This window comes from Vicugna pacos, chromosome 24 (assembly GCF_048564905.1).
Source record: "Vicugna pacos chromosome 24, VicPac4, whole genome shotgun sequence".
Lineage (NCBI taxonomy): Eukaryota > Metazoa > Chordata > Mammalia > Artiodactyla > Camelidae > Vicugna > Vicugna pacos.
The window spans coordinates 4,955,092-4,979,421 of NC_133010.1; the positions used below are offsets into that span (position 1 = coordinate 4,955,092).

General features: G+C 50.2%; 1 protein-coding gene and 1 pseudogene across 3 annotated transcripts; both read right to left on the reverse strand.

Annotated features, from left to right (window-relative positions):
* Positions 1 to 3,822: 3,822 nt before the first annotated feature.
* On the reverse strand, positions 3,823 to 23,737 carry LOC140688975 (uncharacterized). 3 transcript variants are annotated; one of them, XM_072948965.1, is made up of 9 exons: positions 22,589 to 23,737; positions 22,163 to 22,275; positions 21,866 to 22,042; positions 19,155 to 19,516; positions 14,421 to 14,622; positions 13,587 to 13,815; positions 12,936 to 13,044; positions 8,198 to 8,251; positions 3,823 to 7,783 (listed from the first exon to the last, which is right to left on the reverse strand). In XM_072948965.1, the coding sequence occupies exons 5-9, from the start codon at positions 14,566 to 14,568 to the stop codon at positions 7,667 to 7,669; spliced, it is 657 nt and encodes a 218-aa protein (XP_072805066.1). In that variant the 5' UTR covers positions 14,569 to 14,622; positions 19,155 to 19,516; positions 21,866 to 22,042; positions 22,163 to 22,275; positions 22,589 to 23,737; the 3' UTR covers positions 3,823 to 7,666. The 3 variants fall into 3 exon arrangements, with proteins under 3 accessions (XP_072805066.1, XP_072805065.1, XP_072805067.1); XM_072948964.1 differs by lacking the exon at positions 19,155 to 19,516 and having other exon boundaries at positions 22,163 to 23,737; XM_072948966.1 differs by lacking the exons at positions 19,155 to 19,516; positions 21,866 to 22,042 and having other exon boundaries at positions 22,163 to 23,737.
* On the reverse strand, positions 8,911 to 12,916 carry LOC140688974 (photoreceptor ankyrin repeat protein-like; annotated as a pseudogene).
* Positions 23,738 to 24,330: the final 593 nt, after the last annotated feature.

A 24,330-nucleotide genomic window follows, 5' to 3' on the forward strand; every position in this document is an offset into this window, starting at 1 on the left:
GGGAAGAACGTGTTGGGAGGACAGAATGGAGAAATTACCTGTTCTCCCACCCAAAACCCTGGGTCCGGGTCCGGGTCCGAGGCCTGGGATGCTCAGCATCAAGAGCAGAGCTGGGCTGGCAAGGACTGAAATATTTTGGCTCCGCCCTCTCCCCTCCTCCCTTGGGGACTCCCCACTTGGTCCAAATCCTTCAGCCTCCTCCCTCCCGCCCCTTCACCCCCTCTTGTCCCTCCCCTCTTCCTCAGCTTCTCTCTGCTCAGCGCTCAGTGCAGGGTAAACAGGCCCAGATGGGGCATCTCTGGGTCAGCGGTGACAATCTGAGCATAGCTCAATGACAGGGACGTCTCTCTCCACCGTGGGCGTCCAGAATGGAGGGAGAGGCTGGAAACTGCCTCGGATACTGCCTTCTTCCAAGCCGGCCCCTCACCCCACCGGATGGAGCTTTAGAGATGGGGACCCGGAGCCTCCCTTGGGACACTGCTAGGACAAGCCAAACAAGGCGAGTTGGGGAGGGGAGCAAAACGGCTTCTCCCCCAGACAGAAACAAGTTCTTCCTCCTGATGCCCTCGTGTGGGATGGGAGCACTGACAGCATCGTCTTGCTTTGCTCTAACCACTGTGAGCACCCTGAAGGCAGGACTCTGCTTTATCTCTAGCCTTCAGGTTATCCACAAAGACTTTGAAGTCTGGGAATTCAGACTAGTTGCGTAACCCTAGACAAGTGACACTTCTCTGTGCCTCAGTCCCCTCTCTACTAAATGGACAAATGAAGTAGTGCCAGCCTCAGGGTTATTGGGAGAATGAAGGGACATGATGCTTATCTCAGTTCATAGCAAAGATGCGAGCTGGCTGAGTCTGGCACAGGAGATGCGCTCCGTGAAAGTGTTTAATTAAATTCGTAAATGGAAAGGCTGGGAAGCTGATGGCCTCAGAGCCAAGTGGAAAGATGCGGATGTTAAAAGCAGAAACAGACTTCTAAAGTGTCTTGCTCTAGTATGGGGATGCTCTAAGATGGGCCAGGACATCCCCCTTTGACAGGAATAGAGGCTGGGGGAGACAATGACTAAAGGCTCAATTGTTGACTGACCTCACTTCCTCTGCTGAAACCCTCCCCAGCCCCCACCAGCAGCTGCTTCACAACTTGTGAGTATTGTGAATTCCAGAACTAAGGCACACCCAAATTTCAGTGTCAGGACAGAACTGTGTCCTGCAGCCAATAGGAAGTACTACGGGATTACAGTATCTGCTCTTTCAGTTGATAGTGGCCACTTCGGCACTCTATTAGCTGCAGAACTGGGAATGTGGCTGTGTGTCCATCTTTCATACCCACTCTCCCCGCTGACTTGCTATGGCTTCTGATAAACTCTTCCCAATCCCAGTCCTTGGATCTCTGTCCTGGAAGATGGACATGGGGGCTTTCCCAAGGGAAGCATTCATTGCAAAATGCACACTGAGAACAGAAACATTGAAATGGACAAGAGCTGAGAGTCGCTGGGGAAAGTCAGTGAGGATGGGGGACTTTACCTGGGAATGATTCATGTAGCAGATACTAGGAGAGCAGGGTTTGAAGGAGGAAGGCAGAGCCCGATGGCGGGTGGGCTCTTTCTCAGGGCTGGAGTTTCCCCACCTCTCCAGTGCACGGAGCCCTGTGAACCCTGACTGGTGCTCTTTGGGGCTTCTTGTGGACCCTGTACGTTCTATAACGCACAGAGAACCTGTGGAAAGCATCAGAGGAGGGACACACAGTGGCAGAAAGCACTGGAGACTCAGCCCAATGAGGAAAGGGAAAAGGAATTACAGACTGTGTCCAAGTCTACAAGAATTAATTACTCAAAAGGACCAGCTGTTCCCCACATTCAGTTAGGACAGAACAAGAGGCCTAAAGGACTAAGATTTATTTATTTTATTTTTATTTTTTATTGACGTGTAGCCAGCTTACAATGTTGTGTCCATTTCTGGTGTACAGCATAATATTTCAGTCATGCATATACATACATACATTCATTCTCATTATAGGTTACTACAAGATATTGAATATAGTTCCCTGTGCTATACAATATGAACTTGTTGTTTATTTTATAAATAGTAGTTAAGATCTGCTAATCTCAATCTCCCAATTTATTAAAGGGCTAAGATACAGATTTAAACATTCAGAAGGATTTCCCAGTGGTGTGTGAAGCAGAGGCCTGGAGATCCTAGGCAGGGTATGTGGGATGAAACCTCTAGGTAATTCTCACCCATGGAAGGCAGGTGACACAGGTCCGGCACGAAGGCAGGGGACTGGACAACTTGGCTTTTCAGGACCAGCTATGAGTATTCAGTTCAAGCATCACTCTTGACAGCAGGGCAGGGCTGACTTTGTGGGTGCCCAACCTGTGCAGACACTTAGTTTAATGTTCTACTGTCACCATCTTGGAATTCTTAATAATGTCTGAATACAGGGCCTTGCATTTTCATTTTTGCACTGGGCCCCACAAATTATGTAGTCAGTTCTGTACCAGGATGAGTAGGAATGAAAATCAAGGCCGGGGGATTAGCAGAGGGTGAGGTGGGCTTTGCTCCACTTATGTTGGAGAGCGGGAGATTTCGATCAGACAACCTAGGGATTTTTCAGATTTGAGAGATATGAAAACAGGAACAGGGTATCCGAGGAGGAAGAACTGTGGGTCTCCTTTAGGGGAGAAATGGGGCAGAGCCTTGTGAATTCTATTTATCCATTTATTCAACTCAGAAGAGAGAGTCTCAGCTTTGTGGGTGCAGGGAGAGGAAGCGTCCTCTTTGGTCTCCTCTGCTCAGGCCAGGGGCACAACAGAGTCGCGAGAAGAGCTGTAAACCAGGGGGCCTGGGGCCTCGGTTCCAGACCTGGCTTAGACTAGATATTTCCAAAGGTTCTTCCCAGCGTTATATTATCTTCTTTGGCTCTAAGATTCAGGAAACCACCTGGTCCCAGGCCCTGACACCACAGCTCAAGTGAAAAGACAGTTTGGCCAGGGCTAGGGTTTCGGGAGGGTGGGGGCCGCCAGAGCTCTGCCCAGCACCCCAGGAAGAGGCTGGCAGACAGGAGCCAGACTTTGGGCCACTGAATCACCTTCCTCTTCCTCTCCAGCCCCTCCAGGATGTCCCCTAGATGGGTTTGCCCACTCCTTGCCCACCAGGGGCCCTGAGGATGACTCATCTCAGGAGAGAAACTTTTAAGAAAGGGATGGCATGCCAGGGCAGGCGTCTGGGTGTAGACAGTGCCTCGGGGGCCTGGGCTCTGTTAAGAAGCTGCCCCAGCACCATCTCCTCCCTAGCAATTCCGCAGCCTCTGAATTGCCCCTCCCCACAGGCCTCCTCAAGGCTCTGACCCTTCTCCATCAAACTGGCCCCAGCAGTGGAGGAGAGCCCAGGCTCAGAGTTGGAGCCCCTATGTGTGAGCCTCTGCTCCCATACCTTTAAGAAGGGGCTGAGAATTCCGTCTCTACCACATTCTCTGAATAAAAGCAAAATATCTGTGAGCATCCTCTTCCGGCTGTAAAACCCACACAGCTGTCTGGGTATGAGAGGGGGAGGCCGAGATATGGGGCAGGAGAAAGAGCATGAACCGGGAGTCAGGAGAGCAGAGGCTTGGCTGTGTGGCAGGGGCCTCAATTTCCTTACCTGTTCAGAGATGAGTACTAAATGTCACCTCTTCTGCAAATAGCTTTCCGAGGGGGTGTTGTACAGATCAAAGTATAGCCACTGTAGAAGACTTTGAGGTCTGAGGCAGCCATCCAGGAAACAACTCAAGAAATCCCAAATAAGCACAGGGTAAATTAAGAGATGAAATTCTGCAGAAGAGTTCATAACGAGAAGGAACTATACCCACCCCCAGACCCTCTTGCTGAGGCCAACCTCCCCGAAGCTATTTGTTTCTCTGACATTTACTTTAAGAACTCTAAATAAGCTGTTTACAGTTCTGTCTCTAGGTTTTTCAGCTTTATTGAGGTATAACTGACAAACACAATGGTAAGATATTTAAAGTGTACATCGCGATGATTTGATATGCATATACATTAAAGGATTCTTCCCATCTAGTTAATTGACACATCCATCACCTCACATATTTATCTTTTTTGTGTGTGAGCTTTTTAGTGAGCAAAATTTAAGTTCTACTCTCTTAGCTACTTTGATTTATACAATACAGGGCTCTCAACTAGAGTAACTGAACGTAGGGTTGCTGTGCCCACGGTGCAGAAAGCCAAACTCCGCCCGCAGGAGTCTGCAGCAAAGTAGGAATTGGTTGCAAAGTGCTAACCAAGGGAGTGAGAGACAAGCTCAGCTCCACTCTCACTTGGCCTTTGAGTTAGGGGCTTTTTAAAGGGGAAGAATCAAGGGGCTGGGATTAATCATCGTGTTGTGACACTTCTTAATCATAGTTTGGGAGTCAAGATGTGTCTGGTTTATGATTCTCTGGCTCGTTGGTCCACGGCCTGGGGGTTGGTTAGCTCATCTCACCCTGGACAAACAACCTGAGTTTGTATGTTAATGATATTTATAATAGCAATTTTGTCATTAACGATGTTAAAAACAACAGAACTTTAGTCATCTGACTCTGGTTGACTAGTGTTCAGTTAGTACAGGATTGAGGTCAGAGGGGACAAGAAAGGGAATAAAATTTTGGATAGAGAGCTTAGGTATAAACTCTGCAAGGGCATCGACTTTAGGGGGACTTGGTTTCATAGCCACCAGGTTACACAGTCGATCCTCAGGCCTTATTCACCTTACAGCTGAAAGTTTGTACACTTTCCTGACCTCGCCCTATTTCTTCCCCTCAACCATTTTTCTACTCTCAGTTTCTTGTTTTCGGATGCCACGTGTAAGTGCTCCCATGCGCTATTTGCCTTTCTGCTATCTCTAGATTTAAAAGCTTCAGAATTTAGGTCGTTAAGATTCTCTCCCTTCTAAATTGATGATCATATATTATTCTTTTGTAAATTTAAATAATATGCCTTTAGTTCCTGTTCTGCAAGTTATCACATAGTATCTCGACTCCTCACTAAGAAGAGTGGCACCCCCAGTCTCCCCTAGAGTTGCAGTCCTGCGGCAATCAAGGAAGGTGTGCCAAGTAGCCAAGGTGAATGATCTTGTCTGGGGGGATGTTCAGTTGAAACTCAGGGCACGGAGATGCCTTGAGGGTCTGGCTGAGCATTTTGGATGGCACAGGACTTCTAGAGGCATCAAGACTTTTGCCCACTCTAAAGACAAGCAGCGCCTGAGTTTGCTGGGGTGAGGGTGGGCAGAGTTGCCCGGCAAGGGGATAGGGGCCTGGCAGACTCTTGGGTCTTGCTGAGGACACCCATGCTACCTCGGAGAGAGTCTGAGGGGTTAAAGGAACTACCCCCAATGGAGAGGGCTTAGTATTTTGACAAAGAGAGGGGTCCCCAGGATTTGAGAGCAGGTAGTGGCCCTAGCTGGGAGACAGATTGTTTGAAAGAGGGGCTGAGGGGCTGGGTGAGGCCAGAGGCCAGCAGGATTTCCTTCAGCTCCTGCCCCTCGGGTGGGTGGGACCAGATTGCTGGACCTGGGCACAGGAATCTGCCTTTGTTTCCAGCTGAAGGGGAAATGCCACAAATCCTGCCCCTTTCCTACCCCTCCAGTATCCATGCCCAGGTTCTGCCCTTCCCAGCACTGGAGGGCCTGGGACTGAGGGCTCTCAGTGAGCTCTTGTCTCTAAGACCCTCTCTTCCGCAGGCCTCTGCCCCCTGCTTCCCAGGGCAGATCACTGGCACAGAGGTAGGAACTAGGGGATGGGGGTTATTCAAGGCTGGTCTGGAGGAAATAAGCACAAAGCCAGATTTGGGCTTGGACTACCCACCCCTCTCCTTCCCCTGAGAGGGATCATGGCTTTTCACAGTTGAGGAAAATGCTTAGGTCTGTAAGGAGGACTCGAGGGTCAGGCTTGGCCCTCCCTCCACCCCCTCACTCCTATCCAGATGGCTAGACAGACTGCCGCCATGGCCACAGTCACACAGGCAATGATGGAGCCAGCTGGCCAGGGGACTGCAAAGTGTTGGGGGCAGAGGGGATAGGAGGAGGGGACGGAGGAGGGGAGTGGGGACACTCTATCTTTATTTTTCCCTTTATGAGTCTGTGTGTTTGTGTACCTGTGTTATGAAGTGTTTTTACATGTGCTTGTGTGTATGGCTTCTCTGTATGCAACTAGGAGTTTGGGGGCCAATGGGCCTGTGTGCACGCCTGTGCCCGTGAGCCTGCAGGCCCCTGTGGACCCCTGGCTGACCGTGTGTCTGCAGGCGACATTGCCTGTGTGACTATGAGTGATGTTGCACAGTCCATCCAACTCCAAGCCTTGCCTTCAAGTCCTCCCTTTGGATGTGGCATCTTCCTTAACCACAGGAAGCCATGGTCCCTCTGAGGAGGCAGAGACAGGTCTGAATCTCTGTGGGAGCCCTGGTCAGATGGGTTTCTCAGTGTAGCCTGCTGAAATCTGACAGGAGAAAGGCTTCAGAGGTCAGGACGAGGGATGGACTGAGGGACGGAGGGGAAAGAGGGGAGGGGCCCGGCTGGCCTGGTGCTTGGTGTGGTGGAAGATATACAGATACTCAATCATTTGGAAAGTGCAACTGCTGGAGTGGAGGGAATCCTGTTCAAGTGCCTCAGTTTGGGAAAAAATGAGACACAAACCAATGAACCCCCCACTTGTCTTTCTGTCCTCTCCACATATAGGTACTCCTTTGCCTTCTCTTAACCCACTGTGGGTCTCGTAGGCCATGACTTGGAATAACCAGGGAAACTGCCACTCCTGGAACCAGGGCAGCCCCTGAAAACAGGAGGGAGATGATAAAGGTCTGAGCATCCCAGACCTTGGTGGAGCCTGAACTCAGTTCTTTTCTATACACACGTATTGAGCCTGTGCGGGTCCGGCACAGAGCCAGGGGCTAGGGAGACAGACATGGCTTCTGCCCTTGCAGGAGTGAGGAAGGCACTCATCTGGAGTCCCCACAGCCTGGCTGACAACCGAGCGTGCATCAGGACAGCCAGCCTTGCAGCCGCCTCTGGAGGATCCCCTGTATGCCAGGGTCGGGGTCGGGGGGATACACACACACACATACACGGGGAGCAGGATGGCTGGCCGTCAGTGCTCTGGCAATGAGGGGGTGGGCTGGGGAGGTACCTGGGTTTGGGGTGAAGAGCTGTGCAGAAGCGGCTCTGAGAAGGATGTCTTGAGTAAGTGTGTGTTTTCACTTCAGGGGGCCCCCAGAACAGTATCCTAGAATCACAGGAGAGGGCATGGGGTTCCAAGGACACGTCCGCTGGCCTCGTCCACGGAACGGCCCCCTCAGCCATTTCCTTACCTGTCGCCGCCCAGCGCAGTAACAGAAGCTGCTGTTTGCCGGGCGTGACCATGTGCCAGGCCGCGCTCAGTGCCTCGCACGCCTCCTACTGTTCTGGCCACACAACAGCCCTGGGAAGTAGCGATTGTATGTTATCACCTTTTGACGTTACAAATGAGGAGACCGAGGCTGGGAGAGGACCTAGCCACAAGAATGGTAAGAGGCAGGGCCGGGATTCAAACCCAGGTCTGTCAGCCGCAGCAGGACAGCTTCGATGCGGCCTGTGTTCTTCACATCCTGAGGCATTGTCCGGGGTTCCTTGGCCTCTGCTGACAGGGATTCAGTCTGGAAGCCTCAGGAGCTGGGCTGGAGAAGCTGGGATGCGAGAGGAGAGGCGGACTCAGGGCGGTACAGGCCCAGCAGCCCACGTGGGCCTCTTTCCTCTCTGGTGGCCTGAGAGGATGTCAGGAGCTGTTAGAGGGTTAGAGAGAAATGGGTTGGCCTAGGACTCTAACCACCCTGGAGACGGCCAGGGATGGAGGGGTGGCTTGTCTCCAAGGTGGAGAGGCTCCCTCTGCTGGGAAATGTCGTCTGACCGGCTGCCCAGGCACTAATGCCTGCCCTAAGGAGCCTCCCCGCCCAGATCCACAGAATGCCAGCGAGCGGGGAAGAAGAGGGCCACAGAGGGATTGTTCTCCGGCCCTGAGGAGGCCCCGGTCACGCCTCTGCCCCCCGCCTTGTAAAACTCAAGCTGGTTGGAAGTGAGAAGGAGAAGCTCAGAGAACCAGGGAGCCCAGGCTGTGGGCAGGGCCAAGTGCAGCAGCGGGAGGACCCAGGCCTCAGAGTCCCACAGGCCTGAACTCCAAGCACCACTCAGCCACTTACCAGCTGGTGACCTTGGGCGAGTCGCTTAACCTTCAGAGCCCCAGTTCTTCTCAACTGTTAAGACAGGACGGTTGTGAGGGTTAAAGAGGGTTAAACAGCATAATGACAATATTAAGGTCAGGTGTGGTGCTGAGTGCTGTATTATCTCGACTGATCTGATTCTCGCAATGGCCCTAGGTGACATGTTTTTATTATACCCGCTCCACGTATGAGAGCCTTGAGGAGACGTGAGGCTCAGATGCGCGTGCGCGAGAGAGACAGAGACAGAGACAGAGAGAGAGAGAGAGAGAGAGAGAGAGAGGAGAGAGAGAGAAGAGAGAGAGAGAGAGAGAGGAGAGAGAGAAGAGAGAGAGAGAGAGAAGAGAGAGAGAAGAGAGAGAAGAGAGAAGAGAGAAGAGAGAAGAGAGGAGAGAGGAGAGAGTGAGTTCCCCTACTCAAAGAACAGATTTTTTTAATTAATTAATTTTTAATAGAAGTATAGCTCATTATAATATTGTATTTCAGTTTCAGTTGTACAACATAGTAAATCACAATTTTAAAGGTTGTATTCCATTTAAAGTTATTATAGAGTATTGGCTACATTCCCTGTGTTGTACAATATATCCTTGTAGCTTATTCATTTTGTACATAGTAGCTTATTTTATACATAGTAGTTAATCCCCTGTCCCTATCTTGTCCCTCCCCTCTTCCCTCTCCCCACTGGTAACCACTAGTTTGTTCTCTTTTGTCTGTGTGTCTGTTTCTTTTTGTTATATTCACTAGTCTGTTGTATTTTTTAAGATTCCACAAATAAGTGACGTCAGACAGTATCTACCTTTCTCTGTCTGACTTATTTCACTTAGCATAAAACGCTCAAAGTTCATGCATATTGCTGCATATGGAAAATTTTCATTCTTTTTATGGCTGAGTAGTATTCCTGTGTGTGTGTGTGTATATATATACATACACACACACACACACATATGTGTATACATTATGTATATATGTATCACATCTTCTTTATCCATTCGTCTTTTGATGGACACAGCAGATTTGTTTTTAAGTTTTTCAAAATTTGGTAATACATGACTAAAAAGTTGAAACATTCTGTGTGGACAAATTCCAAATAATTGATGTAGATATTTCACCCCGAGGAGATGGAATGTAATTCCTCACTCCTTAAATGTGGGCTTCATAGAATGACTGCCTTCTGAAGAGTATAACATAGAAAGGGGGGAAAAGGGTAACATGGCAGTGGAGAAACCTGACAAACACTACCTCAGCCAGGTGATCAAGTCATGTTCATAGTATGTGCCCTGGATATCATGGGAAGAGAATGGCATATCGCCTCTGCGGTCTTCCTCCCCAAAACCCATAACCCCAGTCTAATCATGAGTACACATCAGACAAATCCCAACTGAGGGACAGTCTACAAAATATCTGACCAACACTCCCCAAAACTGTCAAGGTCATTAGAAACAAGCAAAATCTGAGAAACTGTCACAGTCAAGAGAAATCTATGGGAACATGATGACTAAATGTAATGTGGTATCCTGGAAGGAATTCTAGACAGAAAAAGGACATTAGAGAAAAGCTAAGGAAACCTGAATCAAGAACGGATTTTATTAATAGTAACATATTAATATTGGTTCATTAATTGTGACAAGTGCACTACACTCATGGTAACGAAATAGGACACTGGCTGGGGGGTATACGGGAACTCTCTGCGCGTCTTCACGACTTTTCTGTAAATCTAAAACTGTTTATTTTTTTAAAAGGTCTAAAATTTCAAAAAGATACTCAGTGAAAGATTCTCCCTTCCACCCTTGATTAGCTGCTCAGTCTTCTTCCCCCCCAAAACGCTGTATTTCTTTCCAGGAAGATTCCAGTGAGGCAACATGGTTTGTTGTTAAAGAGTCTGGCCTCCACAACTGAATGGCCAGCTGTCAGTCATGATCTCTGCCAGTTTCTAGCTGTGTGACCCTGGACAATTCCTTACCCTCTCTGTGCCCTATGTCCTCAAAGATAAAATCCTCATAGGATTACTGGGAGTGTTAAATGTATTAATGTATATAGTAAGCACATTGGAAGTGGTTGCTTTTATTATTACAAATAAACAAGCCACAAATATGTTCAGAAAAATATCCAAAACTTGTAAGTAAGGCACAGAAAAAAATTACTAAATGCCCTTTCCAAAGTATTTTAGATCACTGGCTAATAACCCCACCTATGGGTCATCTAGGGGAAGTAACTTTGTTTGATTTATTATTTACTATTTATTAATGCCTTGACTCTATAAAGTTAAGAGGTTAATCTGTAGAAGATTGATAGCAAATTGCTTGTCTGATAGGAAAAAAAATTATGATTTTACTGCCAGGTAGGAATTAATCTTTGTGTATCTAACTTTGCAGTCTTATTCGAGCATTCTTTTTTCCCCTGAATGTCAATAATAGTCCTTCATTTCTTCCTCTGATCCATCCTACTGGGTTACTCATTAAGCAGCTAAATGAATCTTGATACTCACTACATATTTCTATCAGTCAAGTTCATCTTGGTGCAAATTTTACTTTGACAAATAGTAGCATGCCATACACACTGTTCCACACCTTTGTTTTTTTTCACTTAATATATTTTGAACTTGGTTTCATATCAGAACATAAAAAGCTTCCTTACTCTCATTTTGCCACTGTATAGAATACATCATATGGGTGTGCAATATTTACACTCAAAATCAATTTGGCCAATCCCCTATTGATGGACACTTAGGTTGTTTCCACTCTTATTGCTGCAGATGATGCTGTATGAATAACCTTGTACACAGGTTGAGAATAGAGTCACTTAGAAAGAGGTGGATGGGAAGGTAGAAGGGGCTCTAGAGGACAAAGGAGCCTAAGGGAGGGGCCTGATTACCTGCTCCCAGCCCACCCTAGCTCATCTTCCCCTGGCTCTGTGCCAATCCAGCCTCCTCCTGCCTCCTCCTCTCCATCCTGAGCCCCTGGTATCTCCAGAGAGGAAGGGCCAGCCTTCGATTCCCTGAAGACCTGGGCTCTGGCTTCCACTGCATGAAAGATGAGAGGGCCTTGGAGAGGAGGATCTTGGGGGGTTGGGGCCCGGGGCTGGTACTATCCCTGGGCTGGAGCCACTGAGGGCACATGCTCAACACACCCTGAGGGCCCTGGTAGGGGACAAAGACCCGAGGCCCAGGGATTTCCTGCGGGGGTTGGGGTCCTGGGGGAGGGGGTGGGGCAGTGCCTAGCAGCTCTGGCACAGACTTGCTTCGGGTGCCCAGTGCAGGTGGCTGGTCAGGGCACAGGGTGTGGCAGGCAGTAGTGAGGAAGGGACTGGCCAGGCTGGCTGTGATGGTCACAAGGTGGTCCAGGACACCCCCCTCCTGAGGAGACTGGACAAAGGGGAGGCTCAAGGTGGCCTGCAGTCGCTCAAGGAGAGATGGGGGCCCTGAGCTTGGGCCTGGGCCACGAGCCCGGGCAAAGCAGGCCACTCAGGCTGATAATCCTGGCTGAGCTGCTCCACTTGGGGCCGCCGCAGCAGCTGCCGGATCCTTTGCACTGTGTCAAAGCTGTTGGTCAGAAATGCCCACCCCAGGGCAGTCTTGCCCTGGACAGGATCCACCGTGGTCAGGTCAGCACCTGGATGGGGGGGCCACAGGGGTGACATGGGATGGGACAGGGAATGGTGACTTGCAGAAGGGCATATTCTTTAGCAGCAGGACTAATTTAGGTTAGATTCAAAACCACAGAGTCCCATCCTGTTGCAGCTGGAATCTAGGAGCCCTCAGTGACTGCAGCCCAGGGACAGTACCAGTCCCAGACCCCAACCTCTGGTTTACGATTGATGAGGAAATTGGAGTCCAGAGAGGGAAAAAGACTTCAGAGAGGCCGACTGCAGGTCTCCAAATCTGGAGCAGAATAGAGGCCTCCAGAACCAAGGAACTGACCAGAGGGGCTGTGTGTGAGTTACCCAGGATGGGGTGGGGGGTGGCCCGAGCTGCAGCCTCTGGGGCAGGTGGAGGGGGGCCCTGCTGGTTCCCACTCCTGGTTTTTCTCTTCATCACCATAGCCCCCTAATCCTGGTGGGGGTGGGGGTGGCAGTCACTCTGAGACAAAAGAGGGGGTGTGGAGCTTCCTCTCTTTCACCCCAAACCCAGTCTGATGGGATGGGAAATGGAAAAGCTGGAGGCTGGGGTCCTCTAGAGTGACCGTCACAGGGCAGCATCCCCCCAGGGAGTAATGAGGGACCTAGATGCTACAGGCAGTGTGGACTTCACCCCAGAACAACTCCGTATGGCCACACGTCTCAACTACACACCACTGCATCCCTGGCACCCTAGCTTGTCAGACTTGGAAAGCAGCCCAGAGAAGGCCAACACCCTCACTACACTGGTGAGGCCCAGAGAAGGAAACCGTTTGCCCAGGGTCACTGAGCTGGTGGCAGAGCCAGGACAAGAACCTGAGAGTTTGGTTCCACATACAAGCCTTTTTTGCATTAGTTTCTCAGCTGGTCTAGGTTATCCATCCTCCCGCGCTTTCTTTTCTGGGACCGTCATTCACAATGTAAATACAGCTATCAACTTTGTTGCTTGTGAGAAGCCCCAGCACACTTTCCTCCTCCAGATCAGCCTAGATTAATGCTCCGTCTCCACCTCTCTCCTCACTGCAACTACGATAGCTGACTTAGTGTCTGGTGGAGGGGCATGGTGGAGGAACTGCAGGCCACGCATCCTAGTCCAGGCCCCAAGCACCTGCCATGAGGAGGGCAGCCACGCATTCCTATTAGTCCCCGCTGGTCCCGGCGCTCCAGGTCCAGGCCCGCGTAGTAGTTGATCAGAAGACTCACCAGAGGCACATGGCCTGCAAGGCACGAAAGGCAGGGCTTGGTTACTCAGGAAAGGAATGATGAAGCCACAAACCCACCCTCCACCCAAAATGGCCGTGTCTGGGGAAGGAGAACATGGGTGCAAAGAGTGTGGGGCTGTGGCTGGGTCTGGAGGAGGGTAAAGGCAGAGGGTGGGGCCAGCAGCCTCACACCTGCTTGGGCAGCCAGCATGAAGGCTGTGTCCCCTTCTTCGTCCTGCTGGTTCACATCCAGGAAAGGACAGCGGCTGAGTAGGGCCACCACACTCTGGAAGCCTTGGTAGCACACAACCATGAGGCCTGTCTGGGGGAGCTCAGCCCCTGTGTTTTCCTCCAGGAGCTCCATGGGGGCCATGTGCCCTCTAAACCCACATCTGTCCCAGAGATGCCCCAGCCCCTGTGAAACCCCAGTCCCACCCTCTCCCTTCCTTTTGAGGACGCAGGTAGTGGGTGTCAACCTGAAACTCTCAGGAGGAGTGTGGTGTGGTGAGGACACAGAGGTGGCCCTGCTGCCCCAAGAAGCGCCCAGGGTAGCTCACCCCCCAATTGCCGTCCACCTGGGTGGCCTCCTCTGGGGAGACTCCATCGTCCAGCATGGCTTGGAGCTGGGCAGGGTCATTGCGGACACAGGCCCAGTACAGGGCCCCCAGCGTGCAGCCTGGGGCAGGGGTCTCATTGTCAGGGCAGGACAAAGCCTCAGATGTGTCCAGGCCTCCCTTCTGCAATGGCAACTCCTCCTCTTCCATCCTGGGGACGAGAAGTTGGCCTCTATAACACAGAATGAGGGCACCACTGTCTCTCTCGATCCCAAGACAAGTCCCGGCCTCTGCAAATCGCCCACCTTGCCCTGGGGAGAGCCTCCTTCAGCCAGGGTGTCCTGTCCCATCCACCTGGGAGAGAGGACAAGGCCCACGCCAGGAGGCTGAGTGACAAGAGCCCGAAGACGACAGAAGTCATTCACTGTGAGTGAGGAACCTAGTGAGGTCCAAGGAGGCATGGGAGGGTCTTCTCTTTCCCAGGGGACCTTACCCGGGGTTGGGAGGATCCCTAGGAAGTGGTCATTGCTGGGGCCCAGCCTGGAGCCCACAGGATCCCCCAGACTCCTGGCAGCACACTCCCCAGGTCTCTGGAGCGTCGCGAGGGGGACTATCCCGCCCCAGGAAGCAACGCAGGTAACAGATGGCTGCCTCAAACACCTCGGGGCTGAGCTGGATCAAGCCGGGTCAGTTGGGGATGGGGGCCGGGCGGGGTAGGTGCTCTCCGAGCGGAGCCAACCAAGACCCGCCCCAGAGTGGGCGGGGCCCGAGTCGGCGGCTCCTCCCCCGCGGAGGCGACTCTAAGAGAAAGACCCTCCTCCCCACCCACGCACTCACCTTCCGCCTTCTGGAGAGACCGACTTCCCCAGAAACAGGCCCTTCGAAGTAGGAGGGGTTCCGAGGTTTCCGAACTTAGCCCTTCCTCCTCTGGTGGAGTGGGGCTTGGTGAGGAGGTGGTGGCGGGAGAGGATGCGAGGGCAGACATCTCACTAAACTGGGGCTGGGACTGGGGAGTGGGAGTTCCAGGGGTCTCCTGGACCTATTTTTTTTGAGGTTTTGGGGAAATTAAAACATAAAGAACTACTTTAATTAGGGGTAAAAACGTTATATTAAGTTTAACGGATTAGTTTTGGTGTGATAAATTAGATGTGAAATACTAAAATTGTATCAATATTAAAATTAATTTGATTATTTAAATTAAACCATGTATTTATACTTGTTAAATTAATAATAAATTCTTACATTAATAATAAACTATTAAATTAATATTAAATATTAAATTTAATGAATTGGTGTTGGACCTCTGGTGTACAAAATGGAGCCCATCATATTCTTCTGTTTATATCACGATGTCTCTCTTGTTTTTACTTTATTTGGTTTATCTCATTCTTCCCTGATCCCCACAGCCCATGCTCCTCCTTTGCTTTACCAGTTGACATATATATCCTTGAAAAAATACATTTCAGTGAAAAAAGGTAGTGATTTGTGTTATGTTTTGACTAACACCTTAGACTGTGCTACAGAGCTCATTATGTTTGTTCTTTTCACTCAGGGCTGCTTTGGGTATCTGTGCTTGTTGCTTTCCGTGCAGTGTATCAGTCGGAAGTGCCTTGGGTTGTGAGCTGGAGAGCTGAAATAGCACCTCCCAGAGTCTTGTGAGCTAGGACTCTGTCATTTAGGTTTCGCTTTTGTGTGAGGCATAAATTTGGAATACAGCTAAGTAGCATGGAACATGCGTTTTGCTGTCACAGATTGTGACAGATGCAGGGGGGTTCTGGTGAGCAGCTTCCTGAATCATCAGCTTCCTGAAGTACTGACTGCTGTTTTCCTGATCACAGGCAGGGCTCATGTGCCTCTCCAAGTGGGGAGTTGTTCCTGCACCTAGAGCCTGCTCGTCCATTTAAAGTAGCCAGATTTATTTCTGTTCTCTGCAGCTGGACCCTAACTAACACGTGGGTTAAACAAATAGAGATTTATTCTTTGTACATGATAAAAAGTTCAGTGCCCCTAAAATTCATCTATTGAAGCCTTAACCCCCATTGTGACTACATTTGGAGATAGGGGTGTTATGGAGCTACTTAAGATAAATGAGGTCATAGGGTGGGGCAGTAATCTGATAGCACTGCTGTCTTTTTAAGAAAAGGGAGACACCAGAGCATGTGCACTCTCTTTTTCTCTCCTCTCTCCTCATTGCCCAGCCCCCACCCCACCCCGATGTGCCTACGTGAGCACAGTAGGAAGACCATGGGAGGATATAGTGAGAAGACGACCATCTGCTGTCCAAGGAGAGAGCTCTCACCAGAAACCAACCCTGCTGGCACCTCGATCTTGGACTTCTAGCCTCCAGAACTGTGAGAAAATAAGTTTCTATGGTTTAGGGCTCCTAATCTGTGGTATTTGTTATGGCAGCTCAAGCAGACTAACACAAGATCCAACCTTTTCTCCAACTAGTGAAATCACCCCATCTATTAAACAGTTCTCTTTCCCCTGATTTGTAGCATCATCTTTATCATATATAAACTTTGCGTTCTCTTTAATGTTTTATGTTGTGCTCAAGTTCTTATTATTTCATAAAGTTTTCCTTTATGTCCTTCAATAGTGTTAATTTTTTTTTCTCCAGCTTAGGTTGATTCCTAGCTTCTTTATAGTTTTTCTTGCTATTGTAACTAAAATCTCATGTTTTTGTTTTTGTTTTGCTTATTGCCGATGTAGATGCATTTTTTTCTCTTTGTCTTTCTTAGACTTCGTATACGCTGAAGCAGATTAATCACAGTTCATGACATAGTCTCATGACTGGTCGCTGTATAGTCTGCTTTTGTTTAGTTTATTAATTACTTTTAATAAGGCAGTAAGTACCCAGAATACCTCCTCTAAACAAAAGCTAGAACTTGACAACACACTTCATGATTCCCCCAATATATCCCCTGCCACTCCCTACCCAAGGCAGCTGTAATCCTGAATTTGATGTCCATTATCTTGTTGCTTTCCTTTACATATTGTTTTATTGCACCTTTAGGTATTCCTTCAAAGTGTATATATTACGTATATTACACATATATATCCTAGTTGTTTATATTTAAAAGAATATAAATGCCACTTGTAGTCTTTGGCTGTCTACTTTTTATCACTGAATAATGGTAAGATTGCTAAGATAATAATGGTATTGCTAAGATTCCTTCATAACTGTTGTGTGGTGACAGTTGCTATGTGACACTCCATTGTGTGACTACCCCACAGTTATCATGCTGCTTTACGGATGGATATTTGAGGTGTTTCTATGTTTCTGCTACTACAAATTGTGCTGCTGTGAATATTCTTTTTTTTTTAATGAGAAATTTCCATTTTGATATAAAAGTGGTCCCGTGCTTGATAATGTCAGTTGGGGAATCACACAGAACAAACTGGATACTAGCATTTAGTAAAATCCAGTTTAAAATTATAGAGCACTTTAAGTATAAAAATAAGACTTTAAATTAAAAAAGACTATATATTGAAAACCGACTCTAACTGAATTAAGCAAAAGAGTATATAGCCCTGGATACAGCCACAAAACAATTGAAAAGTGTAACGCAAGTCTACATCCTGTTACGGGGTCCATAAGCCACGGGGCTGTCGAACTTCACAGGGAGTTTGATACTGAATCCTCTCTGACTTTCAGTCTCGGTGCCCCTCTGGGAGGGGTGCTCGGCCTGGAAGGTTGGCTCAGCCCATGGCGAGGGGGGTGATCAGGGCTCACTGCAAGGCACTAAAGCTACTCTCCAGCTCCGTGGATCACTACACAAGAATAAAAGTACCAGCACTGTCATAGCGCCCACTACAGGCCTGTGCTATTCCCAGCATTCTCCATATATTAAGAACTCTTTCAATGCCCACAGCAACTCTATATGGTCGTACTATTGTTCATCTCCATTTTATAGTTGATGGAAATAAACGAGGCTGAAACCACAGTGCAAAGAAGGTTAAACTTCAAAGTCTCATCTCGGGGCCAGATCGAAAGACATCAAAATAGGTAAGGTTTTCAATCAGCAAATTCTGGGGCAAGTGAATTGCAACTCCAAAGCCCGGGGGCTTAGCAAGGTACCTGGCCTCTCATGTGCCACCAGATAGCGGAGTGCCCCCTGCTGGAGCAAGAGCAGGGTGAGGGGGTCAGGCCCCTCTGGGAATGCCCCAAGCTTGGCTCTGGGAGACAGAATCAGGGGCCACCTTCAGAGATGAAGGGGAAATGACAAGAGATCAAGCTATTAAAAATAACCTAGAATTTGCCTGGAAATAGCTCAGAGAGTTCAGCATGTCCTAAAAAGGACTCCAGGCCTGGAACTCTGGCAGATGCGGGGAGTCCGGGAAAGGGAGGGAGACAGATGAGGGAGGAAGCAGAGAGAAGGCTGAAGAAGAGATGAAGTCAGTAGCTTTCTATCACTCCCAAAGTTTGGGGGACCACTGACCCTGCTCCCTAATGACAAAGGTAATGGAAGAAGAAAGATCAGAGCTAGCCCCCCCTCCCTGAACAAGGCAAGGGAAATGAGCTCTGGTCCCTACCCTCTGCCCCCAGGGCAACAGCAGTGGGGAGAAGAGAGTCCCAGTGGGTAGCACTGATCCCAGTAATGGACACTTAGTGTGGCTTAGGGTCTGGCCTAGGAGAGAAAAGCCCCCTGCCCGCGGCGGGAAGGGGTGGGAAGCTTTCTTCCCCTTCCTGCCTCTTTTTCAAATGGTACACCAGAGCAGGAGCCAACTGCACAAGAAGCATGACAGTCACAGGCCCCACACACAACTGTGTCCTCCCTCAGGTCCCAAACTGATCAGAAACTAACCAGAATTGTCCTCTGCCCCTCACTCCTCCCCGCCTTCCCCTACTGCTGAGATTCCTGGAACTGGAAATTTCCTGAGGAGGAGAAGAGGGAACCGCCTGGCCAGCATCCTTCCTGGGTCCCCCTCACTGCTGCTGCTGCTGCTGCTGCTGCTACAGCTTTGGGGGGCTCTGTTCTCTGCCACTCTCGATCACCAAACCACCTAGTGCAGACTGCCAGACCACCCCCGCCCCCAGGTCTTCCGAGCCTCTCCGCCCAGCCTTCCCCGTGGTCTTGAGCCACAGAAGCAGCAGGTCTCCCCTGGCCTCCCAGTGTGCTGCTGCTCTCATCCCACCCCATGGCACTACTCTGGCAAGAAGGTATTTATGGAGTCTACCTTCCATCCCTCCCATGGCACGTTCTACCTCTGTCCTTTCGCTCTTCTGCCCTAAGCAGAGGCAAAATGCTCAATCTCCCTCCCTAGGGGAGTTCAGTCCCCTGAAGGAGGGGCGCCACAGGCCCTGGGACTGGAACAAGGATGCAAGTGGGGTGAAAGGCAAAAGGAGGTGGCTTCTGGCCAAGACAAGAACCTTGCTCTCAAACCCATCCCCAAAGCAAGACCCTGGGTCTCAGACCCAAGACAGACGAGACAAAGCTCCAGGCTGGGGTATCGGATACCTGTGGTCAGTCTGAGTCTTGGTGGGGTTGGAAGATTGAGAGATGGGGCAGGGGGGTGGGGTGACTGTGGCTCGGGCACGGGTATTCTGGGCGGGTTGCGGTGACTTACCAGCTCTGGACTCGGGGCTGCAACTGCCCGCGCAGAGCCACAGAGTAGCCGAAGAGGGGCTCCCCCGCTCGCCCTCCTTGCGCAGGGCGCCCATCACGTCCAGATTGAAGGCTACAGCCCCCGAGGAGAGCAGTCCGGCGAGCAGGGAGCCGAGAAGGCAACAAATCCCAGGAGCCCGCCCAAGGATCGCGGCCCGGAGTCCCGGCCATGGGGCGAGTCCCGCACACTCTCGCCCAGGGCCCCACGTGCTCCAGGATGAGTCTCTGGTCTCCGAGTCTCGCTAGTCCTTCAGGGGGGTCTCCCAATCTATCGCCTCATCACCCCTCTCCTGCCACTCCGCCGCCCCAGCACTGGCAAGACGCCTGCAGCAGCAGCAGCATCAGCATCAGCAGCAGCAGCAGCAGCAGCAGCAGCCAGGTGTCCACTCGGGCTCCCGCCTCCGTTCCCACAAGTGCCGCCCTCGCCCCCCTTCCCCCAGCCGTCGCCCCGCCCTTTGGTGCCTCGGCAGGTGGAGGCCGTCGGGAGTCTTTGAGGGATGCCCAGAACGGCAGCTCCGGGTGGGACCTCGCTCCCCACGCCCCCCAGCTCCACCTCAGCTCCGGCACCGCCCCCCCCCCCCGTCAGCGTCAGCGGTCTCCCCTTCCTCCCACTCTTGCTCAAGCCTGGGAGTGGTGCAAGAGGCGGGGGGTGGAGGGGAGCGTAGAAATTTGGATAGAAAGGGGCCAAAAAAGAGAAAGGGAGAGGAGAGAGATGAGAAGCGGATGAGGCTAAAGGCCAGTGTGGGAAGAGAGATGCAGACAGAAAAGAGAGGTGATGAAAGGGTGGTGGTCTCGGGCCTGAGTCCCGTGTGGTGCCTTAATGCTCCCTTCTCCCCATGGACACACAGAGCACCTCTTCTGCTGTTCGAGTCACACCCTCTCCCATCCCATTCCATCCACGCGTCAGAGCCCGGCAGTGGGTGGCAACAGCTGTGCTAACCACGTTGAGAGGCTTCAGGGGAACAGAGGAAAAGACAGGCACGAAAAGAGTAAAACTGAGCAGGCCTGGAGAGGGGAGCAAAGGAGGCAACAAGAAAGAAAACACAAAGAGAAAAGAGATGGAGAAAGAAGGGCAAGACTTCGATCAACAAGGGCAGAATGAAAGGAGAAAACAAGGAAAAGACTGATCCAGGAAGAGGAAATTAAGTCGGGGGGAGGAGGGGCTGTCAAAGAAGGGGGAAGATGAGAGATTGGACCCTAGAGACAGAGGACAGGGAAGGGTGCCTCCAGCTTCCAGACCCTTCCCAGGGTACATTTCCCACTCTCAAAAGGGGAAGGGATTGGAGAGGGCAGAGTCCTGGGCCGGCATGGGCAGGGGCTGGCTGGGGCTTTCCAGGGATGTCCACAGGGACCGGCAGGCCTGTCCCTTTGCGTCTCCTCCCCCCACCCCCCAGGCTGAGACAAAGGCAAAGGGAGAGAGGACTTTTTCCAACTCTGCTATTTGTAACTCCAATCCAGACATGGGGCCGAGAAGGGAGATAGGAAATAATTTGGCACAACTGGAACCTCACTTGCTCCCTCCTCCCCTTCCTAGTTCTCTTCCTTACCAGGTGTTGGTCTTGAGTATATCCATCTGTCCATCTTTCCCTTCTCTCTCTCACTCTCTGGTTTTGTCTCATCCCCAGCTCCATCTTTGTCCCCTGTCTCGTCTCTGTCACTTGGAATCTTTCTAGACTATTTCTCAATGTCTCTAATGTATTCTCTACCCCTCAAACACTCTCATATTCTTAAGATTCTCTCTTTTCCCTCCCCTTCTTAAAAGCTCCCATACGTGTTTTCCCTAATTCTTCTTTCCGTATTCCGTTTGACTCTCTTACTTCTTTGCCCACAATTATACTAAAATAACAGACAAACAAACAAACAGGCTCTCACTCTGCTGGCCCTGGGACAGTCCTTGCCCTGGGTAAGTTACTATACATTTGAAGGTTTGGGTCTCCATTTTTGCAACACTCCCCCTGCAGACCTCCAGGGGACTGGCACACCTCTACAAAGGGGCTATCAAGGTAATACAGCAGGCTGACCCCGAGATCCTACTTTTATCATCATCCAGATACGCCCTCTCCATCCCTTTACTATCTCAGAGCCCAGACAACACAGAAGAGCTGATACGAGAATGCAGAGGAGCGAAATCAGGATAGAACCCCAAACTCTGGACTCTCAGCCCAAACATCCAACCGGGCTCAAAATGCCTTCAGAGCCCCAGCTGCCTTCTTCTCTGTCTGCATCTGCAGCTTCTGCCTCCCTCCAACTCCACTCCACCAGCTCCTGCTCAATCTGAGCCTGAAATCAGATGCCAAGAATCTGCTTCTGACCTCCTCTGCCCAAATATTTGAGAAGTCACCTCGCCCGCCACAGGAGGAAGGAGCAGGAAAGGAGAGAGAGAGGCCGCCCAAAATCAGCCTGGCTATAAATAGTGGGGAGAGGGAGGGCGGGGAGCGTGCAGGAGTCCCAGACCAGCCTGGTACATTTAGACATGTAGGTTTTCCCTAAGGGGGAAGTGAGACCAGGTTGTTGGAATGGAAAGGAACACTGGAGGTCAAGGAGGAGAATGAAGAAGCTGGAGGAATCCAGATAATGGAGGCAGCACGATATTAGAATAAATAACCTGCCAGAGAACTTTTGTATTTGAGTCTGGAGTTTGGAAATTCATTCAATTAAAACAAATGCTGATACCGTGTGATTCCACTCCTGTAACACTGTCAAAATGACAGAACTGGAGAGAAGAGGAACAGATTGCTGCTTGCGAGGGGACAGGGATGCAGAGGGGGTTAATATACAAAGATAGCACAGGGAGTTCCTTCATGGGGATGAAGAGTTCTGTATCTTGACTTTGGTGGTGGTTATTCAAACCTATATGGGAAATAAAATTGCATAGAACTATGCACACAGGTGCACACATACACAAATGAATGCATATAAAACACTGGGGGAAATGGAATAAAGCTTGTAGGCTAGTTAACAGAATTGTACCTGCGTCAGCAACCTGGTTCTGATACCATGCCACAGTTACAGATGGTGTCACCACTGGGGGAGCTGGGGGAAGGGCACAAGGGAATGTACCCTTTTTGCAACTTCCTCTGCACCTGTAAAACATTTAAAAAACTGATATATGTCCGGACCCAGCAAAGACTTTGCCCCTTGTCTGAGTGGAAGCCGAGGTTTCTCCAGCCCCTTTGTCCCTCTTCCCCTCCCTCCAGAGCCCCTATTTTCCATCTCCCCCAGATGACACATTTTCCAGCTGCTGTGTCTAGCTTAGGAGCAAACACTTTCAGAACACACTGCAGGGTTTACTTCTCCCTCCACCTCATCTGGCAGCAGAGCCTTGGAGCATACGTCCCAGGGCCTGCCTCTTCCTCCTCAACACACACAGCTTCAGGACTTTCTCATCCCCCCTACCTCTCCAGCACTAGAGTCCTTCTGTGGCCTCTTGAATTCTGGCCATAGCCAAAGTTCGAACTCTGGGAGTGGCTGGGAGAGAAGGAATAGAAATGTGATCGAGGGGAGTCCTTCGAGAAGTGGCTTGACCACTGTGGTCTTGGAGGATCCGAGGGAAAACCCCCTGTGCCTTGGGGAGAAGGACTGGGAGGTCACTTCCCACAGGGAGCCATTCAGACTGTCTTGAGGGCCCCTTTTTTTTGAGCGTGGGCTTCATGTCAACATTTGGAACTTGGTCACACCACCAACGGCCCCCTCTTGAAGCCCAGCCAGATTTCCCAGTATGAGAAGCCTTCTCCGCTCACACCATGTCCTCCCTCAGTCCTCACCCAACCCTAACAACTCGGCAGCTTCCAGCCCTAATGCTTAGCCCAGCCAGTCAGCTTGGAGATCGCTAATTAAAGCTAACTCTGAAGGAGACCTCCAAAGAACAGAGAAATGAGTGGAGAAAAGAATTACAGAGTTGCGTTCATCCATTCTAAGAGAAAGTAATCCGGGTGGGAAACTGTAAGCAGAGGTGGGCAGAAAAAGATTTCAAAGTTCAAGAGTCATTCTCTGGTTATGTATGTAGCTAGTGTCTGTCTCTACCAAAGGCAGGTGGAGCTGAGCTTCAACCGCAGTAGATACTGAAGTCAGACTGTGAGCAACAAGGGTCTAGAACAAGAGCATATGGAGGATGGTATCAGCTGGGGTCCCAGATGCAGGTACCCATGTCCTCTGCCCAGATCTAGGGCAAAGGAACAGCCAGTGCATGGGAGAGGAGGGCGGGGTTGATGTCTGCAGAGTCCTGGCACTCTCAACACCGACTATGAAAATGACAGGAGGCTGTGCCAAGGGGGGTGAGGGTAATACAGCATGGGCCTGGCACTCTCCATGAGTCATCCTCTTCCCAACCGTCACAGACTCAAGGCCAAAACCCCCAACACCAACCCCCTCATTAGCCCCTGCCCCCTGTTTCACATTCTCCTTGTCACCATTCTCTGGCATCCCTTCCAACCCCTGCCTGTCTCTCCCAGCTTTGGGAGTGAGGCACCGGGCATCTTCCAATCTGCCTCTGTTCTGCTTGCTCACTGCAGTCGGAAGCTAGAGCCAGAGGGGGCGAGGACCGGGCCAGGCTGCCCTGTGATGCTCTCACTCTTCCCGCTTCTATTGGCCAGCTGCTTTCTGGAGCAGAGCCTCTTCCCAAACACTCCTCCTCTGCCAGGATTCCCTTCAACTGATGCCCCACAAGTACAGGCAAAATCAAACTGTGCTCTTTACCCATTGTGTAGAGTCATTTTCATGTTTTTTTGTTCTGTTTTATTGCTGAAATGTTTAAAGTGGACTTAGCTTTCCCAGAGCTATTTTTATTCATGGATAACTGTCTAGTTGTTCTCTGTGGAAGGATGAGACTGGGGCACTCTTCCTCATTTAATTATTTTTTTAGTAGAATCCTTTTCCCTGTTGAAATTGCCTGTTCTTTCACCTATTTTGACCATATGTTTCCTATTTAACACATTTATCATTAATTGTAGCCTCCTACATTATACTCAGAAGCTACACATAGTAAATTTTGAAACTTATTTAAAGGAAAATTAACCATTGCCATGATATATATGAAGTAAAGAAAAAGAAAACAATGCATCAGAGTTAAATCTGCTTATGTAATGGAAATGATGGGAACTCTCAAAAACAGCACTCATCTCATCAAGTAGCAAAGAAGA

What these genes read in the sequence shown, in the direction of transcription:
- LOC140688975 (XM_072948965.1), bottom strand. Translation starts at nt 14,568, where the DNA reads ATGTCTGCCCTCGCATCCTCTCCCGCCACCACCTCCTCACCAAGCCCC. An exon ending in GTCTCTCCAGAAGGCGGAAG is followed by an intron (nt 13,816 to 14,420) that starts GTGAGTGCGTGG and finishes TCTGTGTTATAG; the next exon opens with AGGCCAACTTCTCGTCCCCA. An exon ending in TCGCCCAAGGTCACCAGCTG is followed by an intron (nt 7,784 to 8,197) that starts GTAAGTGGCTGA and finishes ACCCTCTAACAG; the next exon opens with CTCCTGACATCCTCTCAGGC.